The 20,500-nt window shown below is 37.3% G+C and overlaps 3 protein-coding genes across 3 annotated transcripts; all 3 read right to left on the reverse strand.

Annotated features, from left to right (window-relative positions):
- Window positions 1-500: 500 nt before the first annotated feature.
- On the reverse strand, window positions 501-7,162 carry LOC111010798 (allantoinase). The gene is made up of 15 exons (XM_022284356.2): window positions 6,913-7,162; window positions 5,988-6,072; window positions 5,620-5,740; window positions 5,063-5,136; window positions 4,702-4,778; window positions 4,484-4,520; window positions 4,326-4,411; window positions 3,857-3,916; window positions 3,395-3,543; window positions 2,698-2,824; window positions 2,294-2,449; window positions 2,071-2,181; window positions 1,538-1,648; window positions 1,122-1,220; window positions 501-803 (listed from the first exon to the last, which is right to left on the reverse strand). Exons 1-15 carry the CDS (start codon window positions 7,000-7,002, stop codon window positions 681-683), a joined length of 1,506 nt encoding a protein of 501 aa, XP_022140048.1. The 5' UTR covers window positions 7,003-7,162; the 3' UTR covers window positions 501-680.
- A 478-nt stretch (window positions 7,163-7,640) lies between these two features.
- Window positions 7,641-10,565, reverse strand: LOC148212531 (sphingolipid delta(4)-desaturase DES1-like). The gene is given in 3 exon segments (XM_088121348.1): window positions 7,641-8,080; window positions 8,083-8,725; window positions 10,106-10,565. Coding segments are annotated over 3 exon segments (972 nt in total). The 5' UTR covers window positions 10,262-10,565; the 3' UTR covers window positions 7,641-7,907.
- A 2,712-nt stretch (window positions 10,566-13,277) lies between these two features.
- Window positions 13,278-14,888, reverse strand: LOC111010644 (CBS domain-containing protein CBSX5). The gene is made up of 2 exons (XM_022284129.2): window positions 14,338-14,888; window positions 13,278-14,207 (listed from the first exon to the last, which is right to left on the reverse strand). Exons 1-2 carry the CDS (start codon window positions 14,673-14,675, stop codon window positions 13,370-13,372), a joined length of 1,176 nt encoding a protein of 391 aa, XP_022139821.1. The 5' UTR covers window positions 14,676-14,888; the 3' UTR covers window positions 13,278-13,369.
- Between the last annotated feature and the right edge of the window lie 5,612 nt (window positions 14,889-20,500).

The raw sequence follows: 20,500 nt of genomic DNA on the forward strand, positions 1-20,500 counted from the left end.
TGGCAACTAAAATTTCTTGATTGCCATTTGGTGCTATGAGAAATGTGGTGTGAATCATGATGTGCATATTTGGTTCGTTCTTAATATTCTTATCATTGTCATAAGTCGTAGATTTGTAAGTATGACTCTTTTTTGTTATGGAATTCTAACTCGTAAAGTTGATCGTCATGATCATTTAAGCATAAATATTGATCGATATTCTAAAATAGTAAAAGATAGAGGTTGAAGATTAATGTTGTGTATTTTTTACCAAGTATATTTTTCTGCACGAGTGACTAGATCGGATTGCTAAATAATTGATGATGAATTTGTTCTCTTGATTGACCTAGTTAAGCTACATTGACAGGCTATGGTTAAGGTTTTTATTTCCAACGAGTTATTATTTCCTTCTAGAAAAGAAGTAAGAAAGAGGAAAAGGAAACTTATATCATATGGATCAAATTTGATTAAGGAACCTATCTCCCAACAAAGAGTGCACTTCCAGCATCCTATCCTATAGATTATTTTATAAGCCAGCTCAACTTTATATAAATGAAAAGGTTTAACACAGATATTAGTACCCTTCATGCTTTATAACAAACAACTCTAGAAAATTTGACCCTTTATTCTTTACATCATAAGCGCATGAAAGGCACTAATTAAGTCATAACATGAAGATTAATAGATATCAGAGTCCTTGATCATGCGAGGATTGGAGCACCACAGGCGGCGGGTGCGTGCTTCTCTTTGAATACCAGTTGCCCCCTTACAAATGTGGCCAAAACTTTTCCAGACAGCTTCATTCCCATGTAGGCTGAAATGCTCTATATTAAAAGAATGACAGAGAAAAAGCCCAAGTTAACATAGCTGCATAACAAGCCAACCCAACTTTTTTGCAACAGAAAACTCATGACAAATGCAGGCCTTCTTGGTTTTAATTTTAAGGAGAAAACAAGTTTTGTTTCATAGAGCAATTTTTTATCTAAAAGATTCCCTGCCCATGGAGACGTGAAATTTATATTTTATGTAACTGAATCTGTAGAGTTAAAATGCTGGAAATAAATTCAGACAAGGGAAAATAGAAACAAGTGAAAGTAGACATATGAAGAGGAAACAGTGGTGAAATAGAAAACCAGACATACTGGATGTCTAAGGTATACAGGAAGCTTGTCATTGACGTCAAACTCCTCTTCTGGTACAAATGCAACAATATCCGCATGCTTTCCAACAGCAATAGCTCCCTGTAAGATAGAACTAGATTTTCATATATCAACGAGCTAGTGATGATTACCAGTAGTCAAGCATCTCCATTAAACATGGTAAAAAATATGACACTTGGCTTGTATGATGTTATTATTGTACATTGATATGCAACTCTCCTACCATTAATGAAAATTAAACAAGTTATTTAGGCTATTTCTTGTGATATAACTCATTGACCATTGTACATTCATAATTTAACAAGCTCGTGAAGAAGGGAAGACAATGAACGTATCTCAATCTACCCTGCCAAAAAAGTGGGAACGAAGAAATTGATATTAGAAAAAAAAAGTTTGACCTTTAATTCAAGGCCAGCAAGCTTGGCAGGCCGCTCACTCCACCACAAAGCCAATTGCTCTATTGATACTCCACGTTTCTTTGCATGTGACCATGTCGCAGAGAGATCAAACTGCAGATTCTCAAAAAGAATTGATGTTAATATTGGTAACTTGATTGGCAGTTAATTCTCTTGTCCATGTATTCATGCAGAATACAAATGCATCGTCTGGTGAAGTGTTATGACTATGGGATATTCGTTCACTGGGAGCCACAAGATAGATAGAATTTACCTTCGATTTCAAATTTTCTTAAAGGAGGCCAATCTATCTCAATGGCTATTAGTTATGAAGGTCATAGATACAAATGTCTGAAAACATTAACTATCAAAATACAATTTAAAGACTGTTTCATCTAAATCAGCAACAAGCTTATTCTTAATCAGCTTCTACTATAATTTTAATTGTGCAGATGTATTGGTCCATGCCTAAGAGTACGAGAAAAAGAAGGGACAGATGCTTGTGGGACAATCTATAGTAAATATTTAATCCTAACCTGCAGAGATGACACGCCACCCCAAGCCTTCAAAAAGTCCCCAGAATCAAGTAGCTTTAGTTCTGGCAGTGTTGGCGAATGATCGGAACTTAACATGTCAATATGTCCTTCCTGTAATGTTAAGTAGAAACAGGTGCAACTTCAGAGAAGAATTAAGCAGTATTTAACTACTTTTAAAAAAAAAAAGCAATATTTAACTAGCAATATCTATCAAAACACTGACCATTAGAGCTTCCCATAGTTTTTCTTTGTTGGCTTTATCACGAAGTGGTGGAGCACACTTGAAGCGAGTATCTCCATTTTTTATATCTTCCTCGGAAAAAGCTAGGTAGTGGGTGCACGTCTCAACAGATACACTATCACCAATCCTTTTTGCTTCCTGTGAAAGAAGTGAGAATAACATTCTTCGTTCTCTTCATTTTCCAGCTAGTTATGGCAGAGTAGACTATAGCTCTTGAATGCAGTAGCATAGTCAAAAAGATATCGAAGCCCGTTGAACTTGACGTGGACAGACCAAACTTCCTTAGGGAGTGAGTGACAACGTATGGGCTGAATAGTCTAATAGAATGTTATATGCCCATTGGGAGTTGGGGACATGCATGCATGTGTGAGTTTTGTATAAAGTACCTTAATAAGTTCTAAGGTAGAGCCTGAGTCAGACAAGTGAACGACGTGAAGGTGAGCTCCTTCTGCAGGGCCACCTGGCCTTGTGTTATTTGTCACTGTTAACAGCTCTCTAACAGCTGCCTCTTCCCTATTTAATCATACAAGAGATGAATGGTGACCAGAAATAAAGTTTGTACAAACCACGTGAAAAAAAAGTTTTTTTTTTCTTTTAATTGAACTTACTTCTACATTGGGAAGTGGACATATCTGTTTTTAGAAACTACAATAATTGTGTTGTGAAGACATGACTCGGAAGATTACGTCTTTAAATATCTAGGAAGATTATGTCTTTACATATCTATGTTTCTAAAGACAGATTATGTCCGCTGTAGGAAGGTTAAAACCACTTCCCAAAATTCTCTATCGGATTGATATCTCATCACCACTTGTGAATTTCAATTTTAAATGAAGTCAAGTTTCATTGTAATAAAAGAAAAGGGAATTATTGGGTTGTGAAGACATATCTAGGAAGATTAAAACCAACAATGGGAAAGACAAATATGTCTGTATGTTATAGTGAATTCATTACACATTAATAATTATAAAACAAGCACAGCACTAAAATAGGAAAAAAAAAGAAAGGAAAATCATGATAAAAATTCTTGGACTACGTCAAAATGCAAAATTGGAAAAATGTAAGGAAATTTTCATATCTTACCAGGAAGGTGGTCTGGTTGCAAGATATGTTGAGTAAGAACGAGGGTCATCTTGACTATCTTCAAGTTGTGAAGAGCTTGGAGAACTTTTCTGAATCTCTGAATGTACAAGCAAAGGTCTTTTGTATTTTGCCAGCACTGACAATCCCTCCTAATAAGCATATATTTGTATGGTAGTGTTACTTTGACAGGCAAATAAAGTTTTTTTTTTTTTTTGGTTGATAACTAGGAGTCGGAGCTCTGCTCCCCTATACTCAGGGGCGCCCGCTCCAAGACCCGGACCTCAGAGACATCAAAGACTTTTGGTATTAAGCTCACCGAAAGGTTCGAACTTGAGACCTTTTTCTAGTATGACCAAGAGATCTCAAGTCCTTGCCAACCGGGTTAGGCCAAATAAAAGTATTTAATTCATTCAGTTTATCAAACTGCTCATACGAATACTGCAACTAAACATTTAAACAAACCTTTATATGAGTAATATCTGTCATAGGAAAGTCATCGATCCCAGAAGGACACATAAACGACTACAAAACAAAAATGGAAAAATATGTTAGGTGGGAGAAAATTGCTAAGGTCATAGAGATTTACTGCAAACATCAAGCTAGTTCGTTCAACATTGATCTAAGGGTGTCCTGAAAAAAGTAACCTTCTATTGAAGGAGACCCCACTATGAAGACATTTTATTGCTACCTGAGGAATTTGCCTGATGAAACAATTAGATAGGAGCAAGATATTTATCACTCTCCACCAGGCTGACATTGTCATCTTACTAAAAATAAGGATAAAGAATATTGCAACCACATAATAAAATCATAAATGTATAAGAAATGAAAACTATAGTTTAAGTAGGATCTAGAACAGATGCCACTCATGTACATTCCATAAGGCTGAGATGTAAACACCATTAAAGACAGAACAATTATCAAGAAGTACCTTTAAGCCAAGAGCACCTGCACTTAGGAGACTTTCCAAAGCACTTGCATTGAAAGCATTCTCAGGAACAAGACCTCCCCAGAAGCCTTTAATTAATAGAATGACATTAGTCCTTATATTATAACAATTGAGTTAGAAAAGTAAAGTTTTGAGTATACCAACGTCAACATAAATTCTTCCTTCAGCAGCCTTAATCTATTGATAGAGTAATACAGATTAGTAGAAAGAAGTCGTAGGGCATTGAGTTAAGCAGAAATCAGAAATGAGCAATTTTATATATGTTTATGCTGATAGAGAAAGAGAGAGAGAGAAGATGGTTTGATCAATGAATTCACAATAATGATTGAAATATATTCAGAAAACGCTGAAAACAAACCTTGAGTTTTAGAGTTTCTTCAGACGTAGTGGATGGAAAATTATTTAAAGGCATGTCAACCAGCGTAGTTACACCACCTGTTCAAACATATCAATATCAGTTCCTCATGTTGTCCATCTGGACTAAAGGAAAGTTCATAATAAAACATAAAAAAGAAAACTCAACTTTACTGCGCTAAAATATTCTAAATTCAATCGAAACAGGTCTAGAAGGTTTAGAAACCATAAACATGGAGTTGGAACTTAAAATAGATGTAAGCTCTGTTGGAGATGATGAAGTTTGTTCGTGGTACAGCCATTCCTTCCACCTTCCAAAATATGAAGCCTTCTAAATGAAGAAATGACAAGCAACAAAATCATACCAGCAGCTGCAGCTTTTGTTCCAGAAGGAAACCCTTCCCATTCAGATCGTCCAGGATCATCAAGATGAACATGGCTGCCAAGAAAGAAATCAAGAGCATTACTAATAAGGTTCCCGTGAAGACATTGATTATGTCCACTGGATAAAATCCCCCTGCTGGAAACTAAGATTAAAATGAACCATACAAATTCAAGGACAAGAAAAGTATAGACGTAACGTTATTGTAGGAACCAGTTCCAGTCAAACGGCCTTCACATTTCAAATTGCTCTCAATTTAAAGCCAAAACAAATCCTTGACACTGATAGTACGATCACACACCCGAACTCTCAGAAATAGAGAATGTATAAGTTGCCAACTACAAATTTGGAATCTAACCTCCCAGCACAAAACTTGTCTAATTAATTTCTCTTCTGAGAAAAATAAAATAGAATGGTTGTAGTACCAGTAACTAAAATTCTACAATATCCTGCAATTTTATTTACTATCAGAAACTGCAAATCATATTTATATCCAATAATCAGAGGATGCGGAAGACAAAATGGATTTTCATGTCTTACATGTCAACCAAGCCAGGCATTACAACGGCATCTGAAAAATCAACTACATGTGATCCCGTAATCTTCCCATGCCTTTCTTCTTCCCTAACAATGGATACGATCTTCCCCTCATTTATCTCAACTGCCCAATTAAGCATTTCATAAAAAAAATTCATAAGATGATCAAGAAAGCAAGATGAAAACCCATGACTGACAAAGAAACACTTTCTGATTAGTTACTAATGAGCTGATTTATCAGAGAAGGAATTATAAATTTAAAACGTAGCATAGAGGGAAAACAAGATAGGCAAGGTGAGTAAACCAAAGCCAACTAATGAAACATAGCCTAAAGTGAAATAAATGGATAAAGCATTAACTAGTGTACTAACCAGCACCAGAAATGACTCCTTGTGGCGTAACAATGCGCTTGCTTGTTATCCAATAGTGTTGGTAAGGAAGCAGGCTGCAGTCATTCTGAGAGGGTCGAAACCAAAATGAAAAATTCTTTCACATGAATGACAAATTTAATCATAACTGAAACAGTATAAACTGCGATCTATGGTTGCAGCAGGAAGAAGTTAACAACTTTCATATAATTTATGTATTTGCCATGCTTACATCTCATTTGCCTTTCTGCACAGCTATGCAAATACAAATCTTACGCAGAAATTAAAAACCATCTTCCTCCACAATTTTTGTTAGAGTAGAGGCCACCCTGCGGGATAACAATCCTCACTGTTTTGGCAACTTCCCTTGCACTGATTTAGTGCAAAAGGAATCCTAAACATGAAATATCACCCCTAAACCCAGAAGCAGCTTAGGCTAAGATTGCTCGCTACATATATATTCTCCATATATAAGATTTAACATTATTATATTCATCTCGCCGAACACGTATATAAAACGACTTAAAAAAATAACGTTGCTATGTTTTAATTATGATTTTGTAATTTTAATACCAAAGTAAAATTACCAATATACTTGCAAAGCTAAGTTGCTAGGTTCGAACCCACATAACCACTTAATATACTCTCAAATTTTCATAAATTTCAAAAACTCGATAACTGGAATTAATTTCCAATGCCAAAGTAGGAAGATATAACAAAGTTCATTTCAAGTTCAATATTGTTAAGAATGAAAAAAGAAAAATAATCACACTGAAACCAATCTTCATATTTTGCAAAACCGAGTTCGTTGATTTCCGTCTACGGTCTTCCTGTCTTCGCAAAGAGTGCACACAGTGGAAGATTAACGAATGAGATACAAAAGAAGAATACAGAAAAAATAGGGATAAAAAGTTACTGAAAAGCTTACCTTGGATGGATACTGTAAGTAGAAAACTACGAAAATGGAAGCGAGCAAAGTCAGTAGAGGTAATAGCTTCCACTGCAGCAAATTCAACATAATTCTCTCCCTCTCTCGTACTCAGTAATGCGAATGGACTCGGTGTTCATCCAGTACTGAGGAATTTGAATAATCTCACCGTCAAGAGGGATTCACCTCGTCGGCGGCGACTGAACCATTCGCAATTCACAGGATAAAGACGGACGATAATATCCACGATCATGGTATAGTATCTCTAGTTCCCTGATTTTTTTTTATTTTTTTATTTTTTTTTTTCTTTTGAAAGATCTAATTCCCTGATTAAGTCGAAAATAAATCTTTGTTTTAATTTAATGAAACAAGTTTGAAAAATTATTAACTTTGAAGATATATATCACATATTTTAATGAAAATCAAGGTAAAAAAAAAAACTGTCATAAAATTAAGTTAACTAAGAGTAAGACAAAATCTTTGGTTTTGAATAAATCCGTCACAACTCTCTAATTTCAACGAAAATCAAGCTCCCGCGTTATTTCTTTTCTAAAATTCCATAAATTTCAGGTACAAAAGTGTTTTATAATTCATTATGTGAGAATATATCATAAAACGTTCATTAATTATTCCATCTATCAGAATTAACGAAATGAGCGAGAGATAAACATAATTTAAAGTTTAGACACTGTACGATGAAAACAGGTAGGTGAATTGCAAATTAACCCTCAGTCAAAAAGAAAATAATGTAAATTAACCAAATAAGAAACAAAACCTTTTACAAACGGTCCCTTGAAAGGTCCTGGGCTGAGAATCGATTACAGTACAATGAACATTGCTACAATACAATCTAAATAAAATAAAATAAATAAACTCTTCAAGAACGTGAAGAAAACAATGGCAAAACCACCTCAAGAGAGAGTGATCGATCCATCAGAAAAGGATGGAAAAAGAATCGAACAAAAAAATCTAAAGGGAGAGAAAGGGATGATGAACTACTCAGATTTCTTTGCCATTCTCTTCATCCGACTGAATGGGCCAACTGTTCTGTCCATAATGTACATATATATCACCTGGCTCCATGATTTATATGAGTCTAATTCATTGTAGAATTCAGGTGCAATCTCCTTCACCTTGTAAAGCTTGCTTCCTGGAATTCTGGGGAATCATGGTGTTCATTGTGGTAGCCCACGCTCCATGTCAGAAGATTAAGCGGACCGTAGTAAGAGTATGTCTCCTGTTTGGGATTGAAGACGTAGTGTTCGGAAATGAAGTGACCAGCCATCGGATGCATCCCGCCTCCGACGAAGGTGGAGAGGATCAGATAAGCAAAAGATTTCCAGCTCCAAAAGTAAACCATGGCGAAATCAAGAGCTATCTGAATGATGAAGTTGATGAACTCCCAGTAGCCTGGGGGCTTTGGTTTGAGAAACAATGGCCGGAGAGCATAGAAGAAGAGTTGGAAGATGACCCATATAGCTTTTGTGACAACATTAGTCACCATACGAGCTTCATTCTCGCTCGGGACGTCCATATCCATGCCATCCACTCCTTGGAATCGATGGTGTTCCAGGTGATACTTTTGGAATGTGACGGACATGGGCACTCCGATAGGGAGATTAGCAAAAATCCCGAGCCACCGATTGTGTACGGGAGTCGAGAAGGCAAGGTTGTGACTGAGCTCGTGAATGGCTAAAAACAGGTTGTGGTTGAGAAAAGAGCCAAAGAAGTAGGCTATTGCCAATATCTTTAACCAGTCTGCGCTGTGAAGGGTCGTAGCAGTCCATAACTGTAGCAGAACAACCACAGTAATCTGCAAATTTTCAAGAATGAGAAAAAAAACTGGCCCAGTTCATATTACAATCATAAGTTAAGGATTGATTTTCCAAACTTCAACAAATAATCACAACTTTAAGACTATAGGTCAATTGTGGATAGAAATGCAGATGGCTCTACTTTATGTATCTGAAGAATCAAATTGCAGATGCATTTAGTTGAATAATAACAATCTGAACTTCTAAGATCGATTATCCCTTCCCAACAGCAGCAAAGGTTTTTTTTTTTTTTTTTTCCTTTGAAACCAAAGAATTCTAGACTTTTAGAAATTGAAGCAAGCACTAGTCTAAATATTTAACATCAAGGATCATTTTTCTGATTTCGTGAATGGTTTCCTTTGAAATATGCAAAAGCCTAACTTTCATCAATAGGCTATCCTCATCAAACAACCCCATTTGGAACTATTTTGATTTTAGTTTCTGTTCTTGAAAATTAAGTTTTTAAGCACTACTCCCACGTAGTAATACATTTGTTTTGTCATCTATTTTTAGAAAGTTTTCAAAATCTAAACCAAATTTTAGAAAACAAGAAAGAAGTTTACATTTTAAAATTTTGGCTAAGAGATCAAATATGGTTTTAGAAAAATGAAAAACATACCAAAGCAACCATAATTTTTAAAAACAGAAAACTATAAAAGGAACCAAACTAACAGCTAAAATCAAATATTTGAGCTAAGCAAAGTGAGGGATTTTCTCAAGATAATCTCGACAGTAGAGGAAGCGGGTTTATAGGCATTTTAAACTATCTAGAAAAGAAGTCCGACAGAAAAAGGCATAAAATTTTCCAATTCTAAAGAAAGAAGCGAGTAACTACAAACAATTTTAGACCGAAACGATCCTGAATCAAAGCTTGCCTAACAGCAAGAATTGAAGATGTTTTTATTCTATAGCTAGTTACAAAAGCAGGAAACTTCAGACAAATGCTCATGATACAAATAAGGAAAAAAGAAACAAACAAGGATTAAAATAAGGTAGATGGTAAAAAGGGCAAAGATCGATTGTGGGAATCAAGAACCTTGGCAATGAGAATGACAAGATTTTAAACGCCGGGAAGTGGACAGATCCTTCAATGACAAGCGTTCCAAATCTCAAATGTAGGTTTTCGATCAATACAACTTGCGGGAGTAATCAGGTCGGGAAAATAACAATAACAGTAACGAAAAACGCAGCAATGTGGCAGACCCAAAGCACAGAATCAAGCAGAAAGAAGGAAAAATACAGATCAGAATCAGACATTGACATTGACATGTGGTGTGAGCAGCAATAAACGAAATCAGAACATCCAGACAAGAAGACGATCACAGATTTCCCACATTCTCAAAAGTACGAACACACCAGAGAGGAAACTGAAATGGAACCTTGAAGAAAGCCCACGGGTCAGGGCCGAAAAGCTCCCGGATCTGAGGGTACTGAGAGAGAATTTGGCGTCTCCTGGAAGCGTGGGGCTCGTCGGTGTATGACCAGAAGAAATCGGTGGCCATGACTCCCTCCGCTCTCTCTTCCCCTCCCGACATTGTCCCTTCCTCTGCCTCCCGGTCGCTCCCAGAAGATGCCTTCGCGGTCTCTGCCTCTCCTGGGGGCTCCTCACGTTCAGATTCGTTGTGGATCAAGGAGGGAAAATGGTTACTTTATAGGAAGCTCGTCGCAGATTTCGATATGGTCTGGATTGGAAGAGGACCAAATATGGAAATGGAAATGGAATTTGGAGACGACTATATTTAGATACGAACGTTTCGTTCCAGTGGACGCGGTTGCTTTCACGACGGACGTCCCATCGTCGCTTAGCTGCCAGTGGCGGGGATTGAGATTTGGAAACCCTTTGGCTTTCACTCTTTCTTTTCTTTTCTTTTCTTTATTTTATTTTATTTCCTTTTTTTCAGCAAGTTTCTTTAATTTTTTAATCACGTAAAAAAAATTAAATAAATGTGAGGTAAATAAAATAATTATATAATTTAATTCCTAAAATTGAGATATTTTACTTCAATTTTTAGACATTTTCGATTCTTGGATTGAAAAGTTAATTATTCATCGAGAAACTAAGGTGGAAGATGTGCTTCTAAACTATAAACATAAATGCTATATATAAGATAATCTCTTTTCAAATTCTAAAACTAATATTAATATTGTATTGGTATTTTTTTTATTGCTTGATTATCCTTAGTCTGTATTATTTGTATTTCTCACATTTCTTTTATTTACAAGTGGCCGAAAAAATTTATTTTATCAAATTTCTATGGATTGAAATTATAAAAGTGACATGGGTTAAATAGTTCGGATCAAACCCTCAATCCAACTAGACCATATTTGAGTTGACCAAATCCAACCACTTGAGTCGGTCCATTCAAACCACTTCGATAAGACTTCCTCTATAAATACGAGAATATACCCAATCCTATACCATCCTACTTTATGTGATTGTACTTCTTATATTATTTTGTTTTATATATTTATTGTATGCTTATATCGCTTTTAATTTTTATTAATCATTATTTATTTTATTAATATTTTATTTATTTTTAAATTTGAGTTAATCTTTTATTAGATGGTAAGAATTAAATAATGGATTAATAAGTTTGAATATTCATATTATATTTATAATATTAGACGGCATAAAAATTCATGTACTGCACAATCGTGGTCTTCTCGCACAGTTTGTTGACAAAGGGTAGGATATTTGTAACATATATAAAAAGAAAAATCAAGAACAAATCATTTAATGACGGTCATTTTCCTTTTCACAAATTTGATTTGTTTTTTTTTTTAAGAAAATGTTTGTTAACTATGATAATTTTTTTTTCTGTCCTTCAACTCATTTTCAAATTTTAACTAAAAATTTAAAATTCTTCCTAAAACAATTTTAAACAGAGAAAACAAGAATAAAGAACTCTGAATTTTTGAAAGAAACAAAAAACAAAAATTGAACCAACCAGATAATATTTTTGTATTAGTTTTTTATATACTATTGCTTTTTGTTTTTTTTCCCCCCTTAAAATTGACTATAGTTTGAGAATGATTTAATAATAAAAAAGAAAAGATTAAACAAAAGAAGTAAATGAAATATTGCCAACTTTATAAACAATAAATTATTTTTAAAAAACTTCCTTCTAATTCACACCGTTATTCTTTTTAGTTTAATGAAATAACTTTTTTATTTTTTGACATTTAATGAAATAACTTTTACTTCTTTGGAAAAAAATTTACCGGTAAGAACTATTTTCAAGAAAAGTAATTAAAATATTATAAATTAATCTTTGCAACTTTTGTGGCAGCTTTGGCTCACGACAATTTGGTATATTTCACAATTAATTGCGAGTTCCGATGCGACAGCTTAGATCACGTGACGTACCAGCAGAAAAGTTTCCGTAGAATTGGTCCAATGATGGCACAGAGTGAATATGTATTTAAATATATAATATTAAATTTAAAAAATTTTACAATAACAATATAAATGATAAACTTATATAATTACGGATCAATCAAAAAAAAAATTCTAAAAAAGCATAGCATAATTCATATGTATTTTTAAGAGGTTGCTAAAAAAAATCAAAAATGTTTTTGGTGATACTTTTAAGAAGATATTTAAATTTTCATATTTATTTTTGTAGAGAAAATTTCATATTTATTTGATGCCACTTAATATAAATTTTACATTTTTAGACATAAATTCTACATTTTTAACACCTTCCACGATACCATAATATTAAAAATGATGTAGTCTCCTTTACGAGAAAAAAATGATGCAGAGTTAAAATTTTGATAATCTTTGCTGGAAAAAAAAAATATATATATATATATATCTATATTGTTACCTGTATATCAAAGTTTAACAGTACATCAACATTTTAACAGTAAAAAGGTAGGTGATAGCTAATAAGTAATAAGAGAGTAGGCCTTTTTTTTTTTTTGAATGAATATTAAAGAGAGTAGGTACTCATGAAAATTTCCGCTTATTTTCCAGATTAGTTTTCACACTAATATTTTCTCTCTCTCTCTCTCTCTTTTTTCTAAAAGCCGGGGTAATCCGTAATCGTCTTTTCCAACAGAAAAAAAGTATCGAGAATATACTTAAAATGTGATTCTTCTAATTATATAATGTTTTAGATGTTTTATATCTAACTATTATTTAATTAAAACCTTCAAGTACATACTTTAAAAATGCAATACTTTTAATTATATTTTTAAAAAAATTATATTTCTAGATATGTTTGAATTTATATTTAACTATTATTTGTTGAACTTAGAAAATATAAAATAAATCATCTAATCTACTAACCAAGTTCCACGAATTAGATATTTTCAATTATTCAACTTAGATAAAATCATCCTTTCTTTTTTCAAAATTCTTTATATATTATTTTTGTTCAAAATAACATAAAAACCCGGCCAATCTAGGCACGGAACTCTCCAAAGAAGTGAAGAACAATCTTAGCTGTTCAAGTTTTTTTTTTTTTTTTTTTCCTTCTTTTGGGGTTAAATTGTTACTTCCAGTGATGTTTTTGCCAAATATTCCATCCGTTTCAGATTTCTCCATTGATTTAATTTTAGAATTCTGTTTTATAAATTTTTGTGCCTAAACTCCAAAAAACCAAACCATTTCCAGTTCGCGCAGTCATCTCTGAATGTTATCCAATAGACTTCAACCTATCCCGGAAGACGGACAACATAGAAGCGAAGGTGACAATTCCGGCCAGCCCTCCGTCCTCTTCAATGACCCATACATAGCCGACTCGGTGAGCTAAAGCTTGAATCATCACTGCAACCAAAGAGTTCCATGGATAACAGACAATAGCCTCTGACCTCCTCCCTACTCTCGCTGAATACCCACCAATCTTTCCACTTCTACCTGAACCAGAACCAAACTCATCATCTGAAGAAGAGCAGATTGAAGATGATGATGAAGAGGTTGTTGATGATTCTTCCTCGACCCACTCCAGAACAGCTTCTAAGTTTTTTTCCTCCAACCTTTCCTTCACTAATTGTACTAAATCATCCGGGGGGCCCCCACAGTCTATGTAAGCCATGAGTTCACCGGCGGTGAGCGTTGCTATTGCCGCCACTACCGTCTCGTCGCAGAAATTGAGCGTGAAGGGCGAAATTTCGCCAATCAAGTTGTCGTCCAAGTCAACAATGGCGACAGAGGATTGGTGAATGAGCGCTTGAGAGATTAGGGGCAGAATAGACAACGCAGACTCGTCGTAGTGGACGGCGAGGACGTTGTTGGTGTCGATTATGTTGAAGGAATTGATAGGGCTGGCTGCGGCATGGCTGAAAAGTCCGATGGAGTTAAGGAGGTAGCGGATTATGTCCTCCGGAGCGAGCCAGCAATATTCTCGGTCGTTATGGAGGGAGGAGATGGAGGATGCCTTCTTAAGGAAGTTTTTCCTCTTGCTCGTGCTCGATTTGATTGGGATAACAAGGTTATGTGCTCCATCGAGTATAAGATCGATCGCCTCCATTAAGCTGAAAATTGCGAAGAAGAAACGTTAACAATCTATCACAGAGCAGCCGTAATTTGTAATTTATGAACAATCGTTTATCATCAGCAATGTAAATTAGATTCAGATTTTCAAGCATATTTTAAGATTCAAACCTGGAATGAGGTTCCAAATGCCTAACGAGTCCAACGTCCTCATGAATCAAACCAGAGATCGGAGATCGAAGCGCAGTCGCCGGTTGCAACAAATTCTCTTGTCTGCAGAGAAAACAGATTATATCCACCATGCATACTTTACCAACGCATCGGCAATGTAATTCCGAATTGGCCTTAGAGGAGTGATCGCCACAGCTCCACACGCTGATGTAGCCCTCGTCAATCCTCGTCAAGACCGATAGCGCGTCGGCGACGGTGGCGGAGATGGATATCGATCGAAGCGCAGGTTTTCCAAGGCATAGGTCGGATACCTCGCGGGCTAACAAGCTTACTGCCATGCACGAGCGATTCAGATCTCAGAAATAAGAATCTGACGCAGAGAAGAAAAGCAAGAGAAATTGAATGAGAATCGAAGATGAAGAAAGAGAGCGATCGACGAAGGTACAGAAATGGCGGTTCTGATACAGAGGGAGAAATTCGGGTCGGGTCGAAGGAAGGCAGAGACGGGCGGATCTTCAAATTGAGGGAATTGTTCAATTTATAGGGCGTGGTTTGTGGGTTGTTCGAAAGGTCGCGCACGCGTTTTTGGTTTATCTTTTTTGATCGTTTCAATTCATATAAAGGACAATTCTAAAAAGTAAAAAATAAAGAAATAATTACTTCACTTAAAAATTAAAATTAAAAAATTAAAAACTCCGTCTTTACTAAAATATATGGTTAATTATCTGGAGGTTTCTTGCAAATTAATTCAGCAGTTTTATTTTCCTTTAATAGCTTATTTTTTTTCCTTTTTAATTATAATTTGCCACTTTCCATTCCACGTTTCGGGTAAATTCTTGTTTGGGTGGCGCCTAATGTTGTTGAAATAAAATTTATTTGAAATAATTTCATATTTTTAGTATTTATTTGACTGATTGAGTTAAATTTATTTTTTTAATTTCATCAAACTAAAATTTTTGGTTCCATAAAATTAGTAATATCTATTGGGCCGCCACGTCGCGACGCAACCAACTCCAGGATTCACAGTGAAGTAAAACCATACCTCGAGAATGTTCCTTAATGACCAACCACGTCCACGTCAGGTATCCTCCCTGGTTGACTCCATCACCAATAAAAGAGATAGGATCTCACCTCAATAGGTAAGTAAAAAATCTGTCACTCAATAGTCAGATCGTCGAAGGATCTTAGACAAGACATTACATCGAAATCGAGATATGCTGTTGCAAGTTGACTTGTCTAACGACTCCATCAAAGTGGACCAACCAAATTTCAATATTAACAATATCCATGATTTGTAGTTGAGTTTGTGACTCATTGTACTCTCACGACTTGTAAATTTTTTGTAATTTTTATTAATCTAGTGAGTGTTTATTTTGTTTAAATTTGGGTATTCCAATTTTTATAAGGAATTAATTTTTTAATTGGGATTAAATGGGTGTGAAATTAGGCTTGGGCACGTTTGAATATAACTTCATTAAATAAGAGACATTTATTAGTTGATTTTTAGCTCTATTAGGTCCAGTTGGGTGATGTCAAAAACTTTAAAATTAAGGGCAACTAACATTATAATATGAGCCCAATAAGACCCCTTTTAAGTTTTAACTCAATAAAATTAGAAATGAATATTAGTTTAAACTTGTAATACTTGAATTTTGAAATGGAAAATAAAAAAGATGTTCAAGATTATTTATTGTTCCACTAAAAACTATAATAAGGAGTGTCTTTTTTTAAACCAAGATAAAAATGTTAATATTAATTTAACTCATTTAGTAGTCCAAATATACTAAATCAAATATAACTTAAAAGACAAGCCATGTATAATTTTAAAGGTCAATAATTCAATTATCTATTATCTCTAAATTAAATAAATTCTTCGACCAAACTAAAATAACTTCTAAGAAAATAATATTTCAAAGAAAAGCATGAGAAAAAAAAAAGTAGGGTACTAATCCGTGTGTATTATTTAATGATAACGAAATCTACATTATCCGATTGCAAAAAAAGAAAGAAATCTACAAAATCTTTTATTTTAATTGAAAGGATATGTGGTATAATAATGTTATTATAATAACCAAACTAACAAACAGAGAATTTTGAGAAGCCCGTGGGTTCACATCGCAGGCTCAGATTGACTCTGAAAAAAGTGCAATCTGATAAAAGTGGCCGCGTCAGCATTATCGTGAGTAGTGTTGTGGGCATGCTTGTCCAGGGTGTGTTACCCATGGCCGCATGTCCAAACCATCCTCACCACTCGCTTTCCTTTCATGTCTTTAAAGCTTTCTAGTGTAATTTTCTTGTATCGGGTTTTTGGGGTTGTAGGTGGATTTTGGCCGAGCGGCTTTGGAACTAGGTGTGTATTAGTAAGATATGTAAGCACGCCAAATTTCAAGCCAATCGGAGTTCACACGGGCCCTGTAGGCCACCGAGTGACTCCTCGCCACTTAGGACGTCTACACCTGCCACACCAAAAATGCCTTATAATGTACCTTAGGGGGGACCAAGTAGTCATCAAACCTCCCCCCGACCAAGTGTTGTATACTTCTTGCAATCAAAGCTTTCTTGCATCCAATGTCTACAATGCTTGTTTTAAAGATGTTTTCAACTGTTTTTCTCTCTCACGTTTTCTAAAACCAATTTTCTCCTAAAACGTGAGCGGAGGCTAGGCCGACGACCGAGATTGTCCGCAACTTACAGTTTTTCCCGGCTGACTTGCTCGTTTGAGCTAGAGCAAGTGCCGCACAATCGCTCGAGCTGCTTTAAAAAGGTGCGATTGTGACAAGTGGTATCAGAGCTTAGTTAGCTCCTCGACCCGAAAAAGTCCGGAACCATGTCGACGACAAAACAACTGAGCAAGTCGCACGTCGACCGACTGGTAGAGATAGAAGAACAACTTCTCTACCTAAGAGAAGTCCCTGATTCCCTCCGTCTGCTGGAGGCGCGAGTTGATGAATTCTCCGAGAAGTTTGGAGAAATAGACGCAGTGAATGCCCGTGTAGACGGGTTGCCGATACAAGATATAGCAATGAGGGTTGAGACCCTAGAAAGCAAAGCTACACGTCCTGGTAGCTTCGAACGTGGAGATAGTTCCACGAACCCAAACACACAGATAGAAGTACGTATGGGAGAGTTAAACAACTCGCATTCGGCAATGATGCAATTGTTTAACGAAATGACAGAAGACCTCAAAGTGACCATCGACACCCTCCGAGCTGAGATGACGGAAATAAGCACTAGAGTGAACCTAACCATGCGAGCCGTGGGAAATCAAGCTCCCAACCAAGCGAACATGGGGTTCAACAAGTTGAAGGTCCCAGAGCCCAAACCATTCAATGGCAATAGAGACGCCAAAGATCTCGAGAACTTCCTGTTCGACGTAGAACAGTACTTCAAGGCTACGGGGACAACGTCAGAAGAGATGAAAGTGACTTTGGCCACCATGCATCTTACTGATGATGCAAAGCTGTGGTGGAGATCTAAAGTCAACGACATTCAGAATGGTCGATGCACGATCAATAACTGGGATGATCTGAAGAAAGAATTGAGGGGTCAGTTCTTCCCCGATAATGTCGAGTTCATGGCTAGAAGGAAGCTACGTGAACTCCGACACACTGGAACAATCCGGGACTACGTGAAACAATTCTCTGCCGTAATGCTGGATATTCGCGACATGTCAGAGAAAGACAAGGTGTTCGTCTTTATCGAAGGATTGAAACCGTGGGCCCGAACCAAGCTGTATGAACAAAGGGTGCAAGACCTTGCCACCGCCATGGCCTCTGCCGAAAGATTGCTAGACTATAGCAGTGAACCATCCCACCCAAAAAAGAATGCTACAAACCCCATTGGGGAAACAAGACGTTCAAACCCTTTACCCCAAAGAGTGGGGGAGCTGACAAGAGACCTCAAGGCCCAAATCCCGGTCCTTCCCGAGGACCCTATCCACAAAGTCAAAACGCTCAAAGGCCGATATCATGCTTCTTGTGCAAAGGTCCCCATCGGGTAGCTGAATGCCCACACCGAGCTGCCCTTACTGCCCTTCAAGCATCCGTTCAGTCGTGCAATGAACCTGAAGTTGGAACGGATTGTGAGAAGGAAGAAGACGAAGAAACACCTAGAATGGGGGCGTTAAAATTCCTATCTGCCATTCAAAAGAGGGTCAATGGACCCAAAGGGACGTCCGAAAAGGGGCTTATGTTCGTAGATGCTACGATCAATTGTAACCCTGCAAAGAGCACCATGGTGGATTCGGGTGCAACCCACAACTTCATATCAGAACAGGAAGCCCACCGACTGAAATTGACTATTGAGAAAGATACGGGTAAGATGAAGGCCGTCAACTCCGAAGCTCTACCCATTGTGGGAGTTTCTAAAAGAGTGACGTTGAAATTAGGGACGTGGACAGGCTGTGTCGATTTCGTAGTAGTTCGCATGGACGACTTCGATGTTGTACTGGGGATGGAATTCCTCATCGAACATAAAGTCATACCGATGCCTCTGGCCAAGTGTATGATTGTCACTAGTAATAGTCCCACTGTGGTCACAGCTAGCATCAAACAACCTGGTGGCATAAGAATGATATCCGCGTTACAGTTGAAGAAAGGCCTCAACCGGGAGGAACCTACCTTTATGGCCATTCCGATGGTCGAACAGCCGGTGGAGACAAGAGATGTCCCACCTGAAATTCAAGTTGTCATGAGAGAGTATGTTGACATAATGCCAGATAGTTTACCGAAGACCTTACCTCCTCGACGAGGGATTGACCACGAAATCGAGCTCATTCCAGGAGCTAAACCTCCAGCAAAGAATGCGTACCGGATGGCTCCACCGGAGTTAGCCGAACTCCGAAAACAGCTAGATGAGTTGTTAAACGCTGGGTTCATCCGCCCAGCTAAAGCTCCCTTCGGAGCCCCTGTGCTGTTTCAGAAGAAGAAAGACGGGACGTTGCGTCTGTGCATTGACTATAGAGCCCTCAACAAAGTCACGGTTCGCAACAAGTATCCCCTCCCAATCATAACCGACTTGTTTGATCAATTACATGGAGCTAAATACTTCACGAAATTGGATCTCAGGTCGGGCTACTACCAAGTGCGTATTGCAGAAGGTGACGAGCCTAAAACTACTTGTGTGACGAGGTATGGGGCTTTTGAATTCCTCGTGATGCCTTTCGGATTAACGAATGCCCCTGCCACGTTCTGTACTATGATGAATCAGGTCTTTCACGAATATCTCGATCAGTTTGTGGTAGTCTATCTAGACGATATAGTGGTATACAGTCCGACGCTGAAAGAACACCAGATCCATCTCAGGTTGGTCTTCGACAAACTAAGGCAGAATCAGCTATACGTAAAGAAGGAAAAGTGTGCGTTCGCACAGAAGCGGATCACGTTCCTTGGCCACGTGATCGAACAAGGGCAAATCAGTATGGACACAGATAAGGTAAAGGCGATCCAAGAATGGAGAGTCCCTACCTCTGTGACCGAGTTGCGCTCCTTTTTAGGGTTGGCCAACTACTATCGACGATTTATCGAAGGATTCTCAAGGAGAGCCACCCCAATGACAGAGTTACTGAAGAAAGGAATGACCTGGATGTGGTCGAGGGAAAGTCAGGACGCCTTCGAAGATCTAAAGGCGGCCATGATGAAAGGCCCAGTACTTGGGCTAGCCGACGTGACGAAGCCGTTTGAAGTAGAAACGGATGCTTCAGACTACGCGTTAGGTGGTGTCCTTCTCCAAGACGGTCACCCGATCGCTTACGAAAGTCGCAAGCTGAATAATGCGGAACGACGTTATACCGTATCAGAGAAAGAAATGCTAGCCGTCGTTCACTCCCTCAGGTCTTGGAGGCAGTACTTGTTGGGTTCATATTTTGTGGTAAAGACGGACAACAGTGCAATTTGCCACTTCTTCAATCAGCCTAAGCTAACATCCAAACAGGCCAGGTGGCAGGAATTGTTAGCCGAGTTTGATTTTAAGTTTGAACACAAGGCAGGAAAGTCCAACCAAGCTGCCGACGCTCTTAGCCGTAAAGGAGAACATGCGGCCCTGTGCATGTTAGCCCACATTCACGCCAGCAAAGTGGATGGGTCGATCCGTGACCTTATTAGAGAGTATCTTCAAAGAGACCCCTCCGCCCGAACTGTGGTCGAGCTGGTTAAGACCGGGAAGA

The sequence above is a fragment of the Momordica charantia genome (assembly GCF_013281855.1).
Source record: "Momordica charantia cultivar OHB3-1 chromosome 3 unlocalized genomic scaffold, Mcharantia_2.0 BLBB01000003.1, whole genome shotgun sequence".
NCBI lineage: Eukaryota > Viridiplantae > Streptophyta > Magnoliopsida > Cucurbitales > Cucurbitaceae > Momordica > Momordica charantia.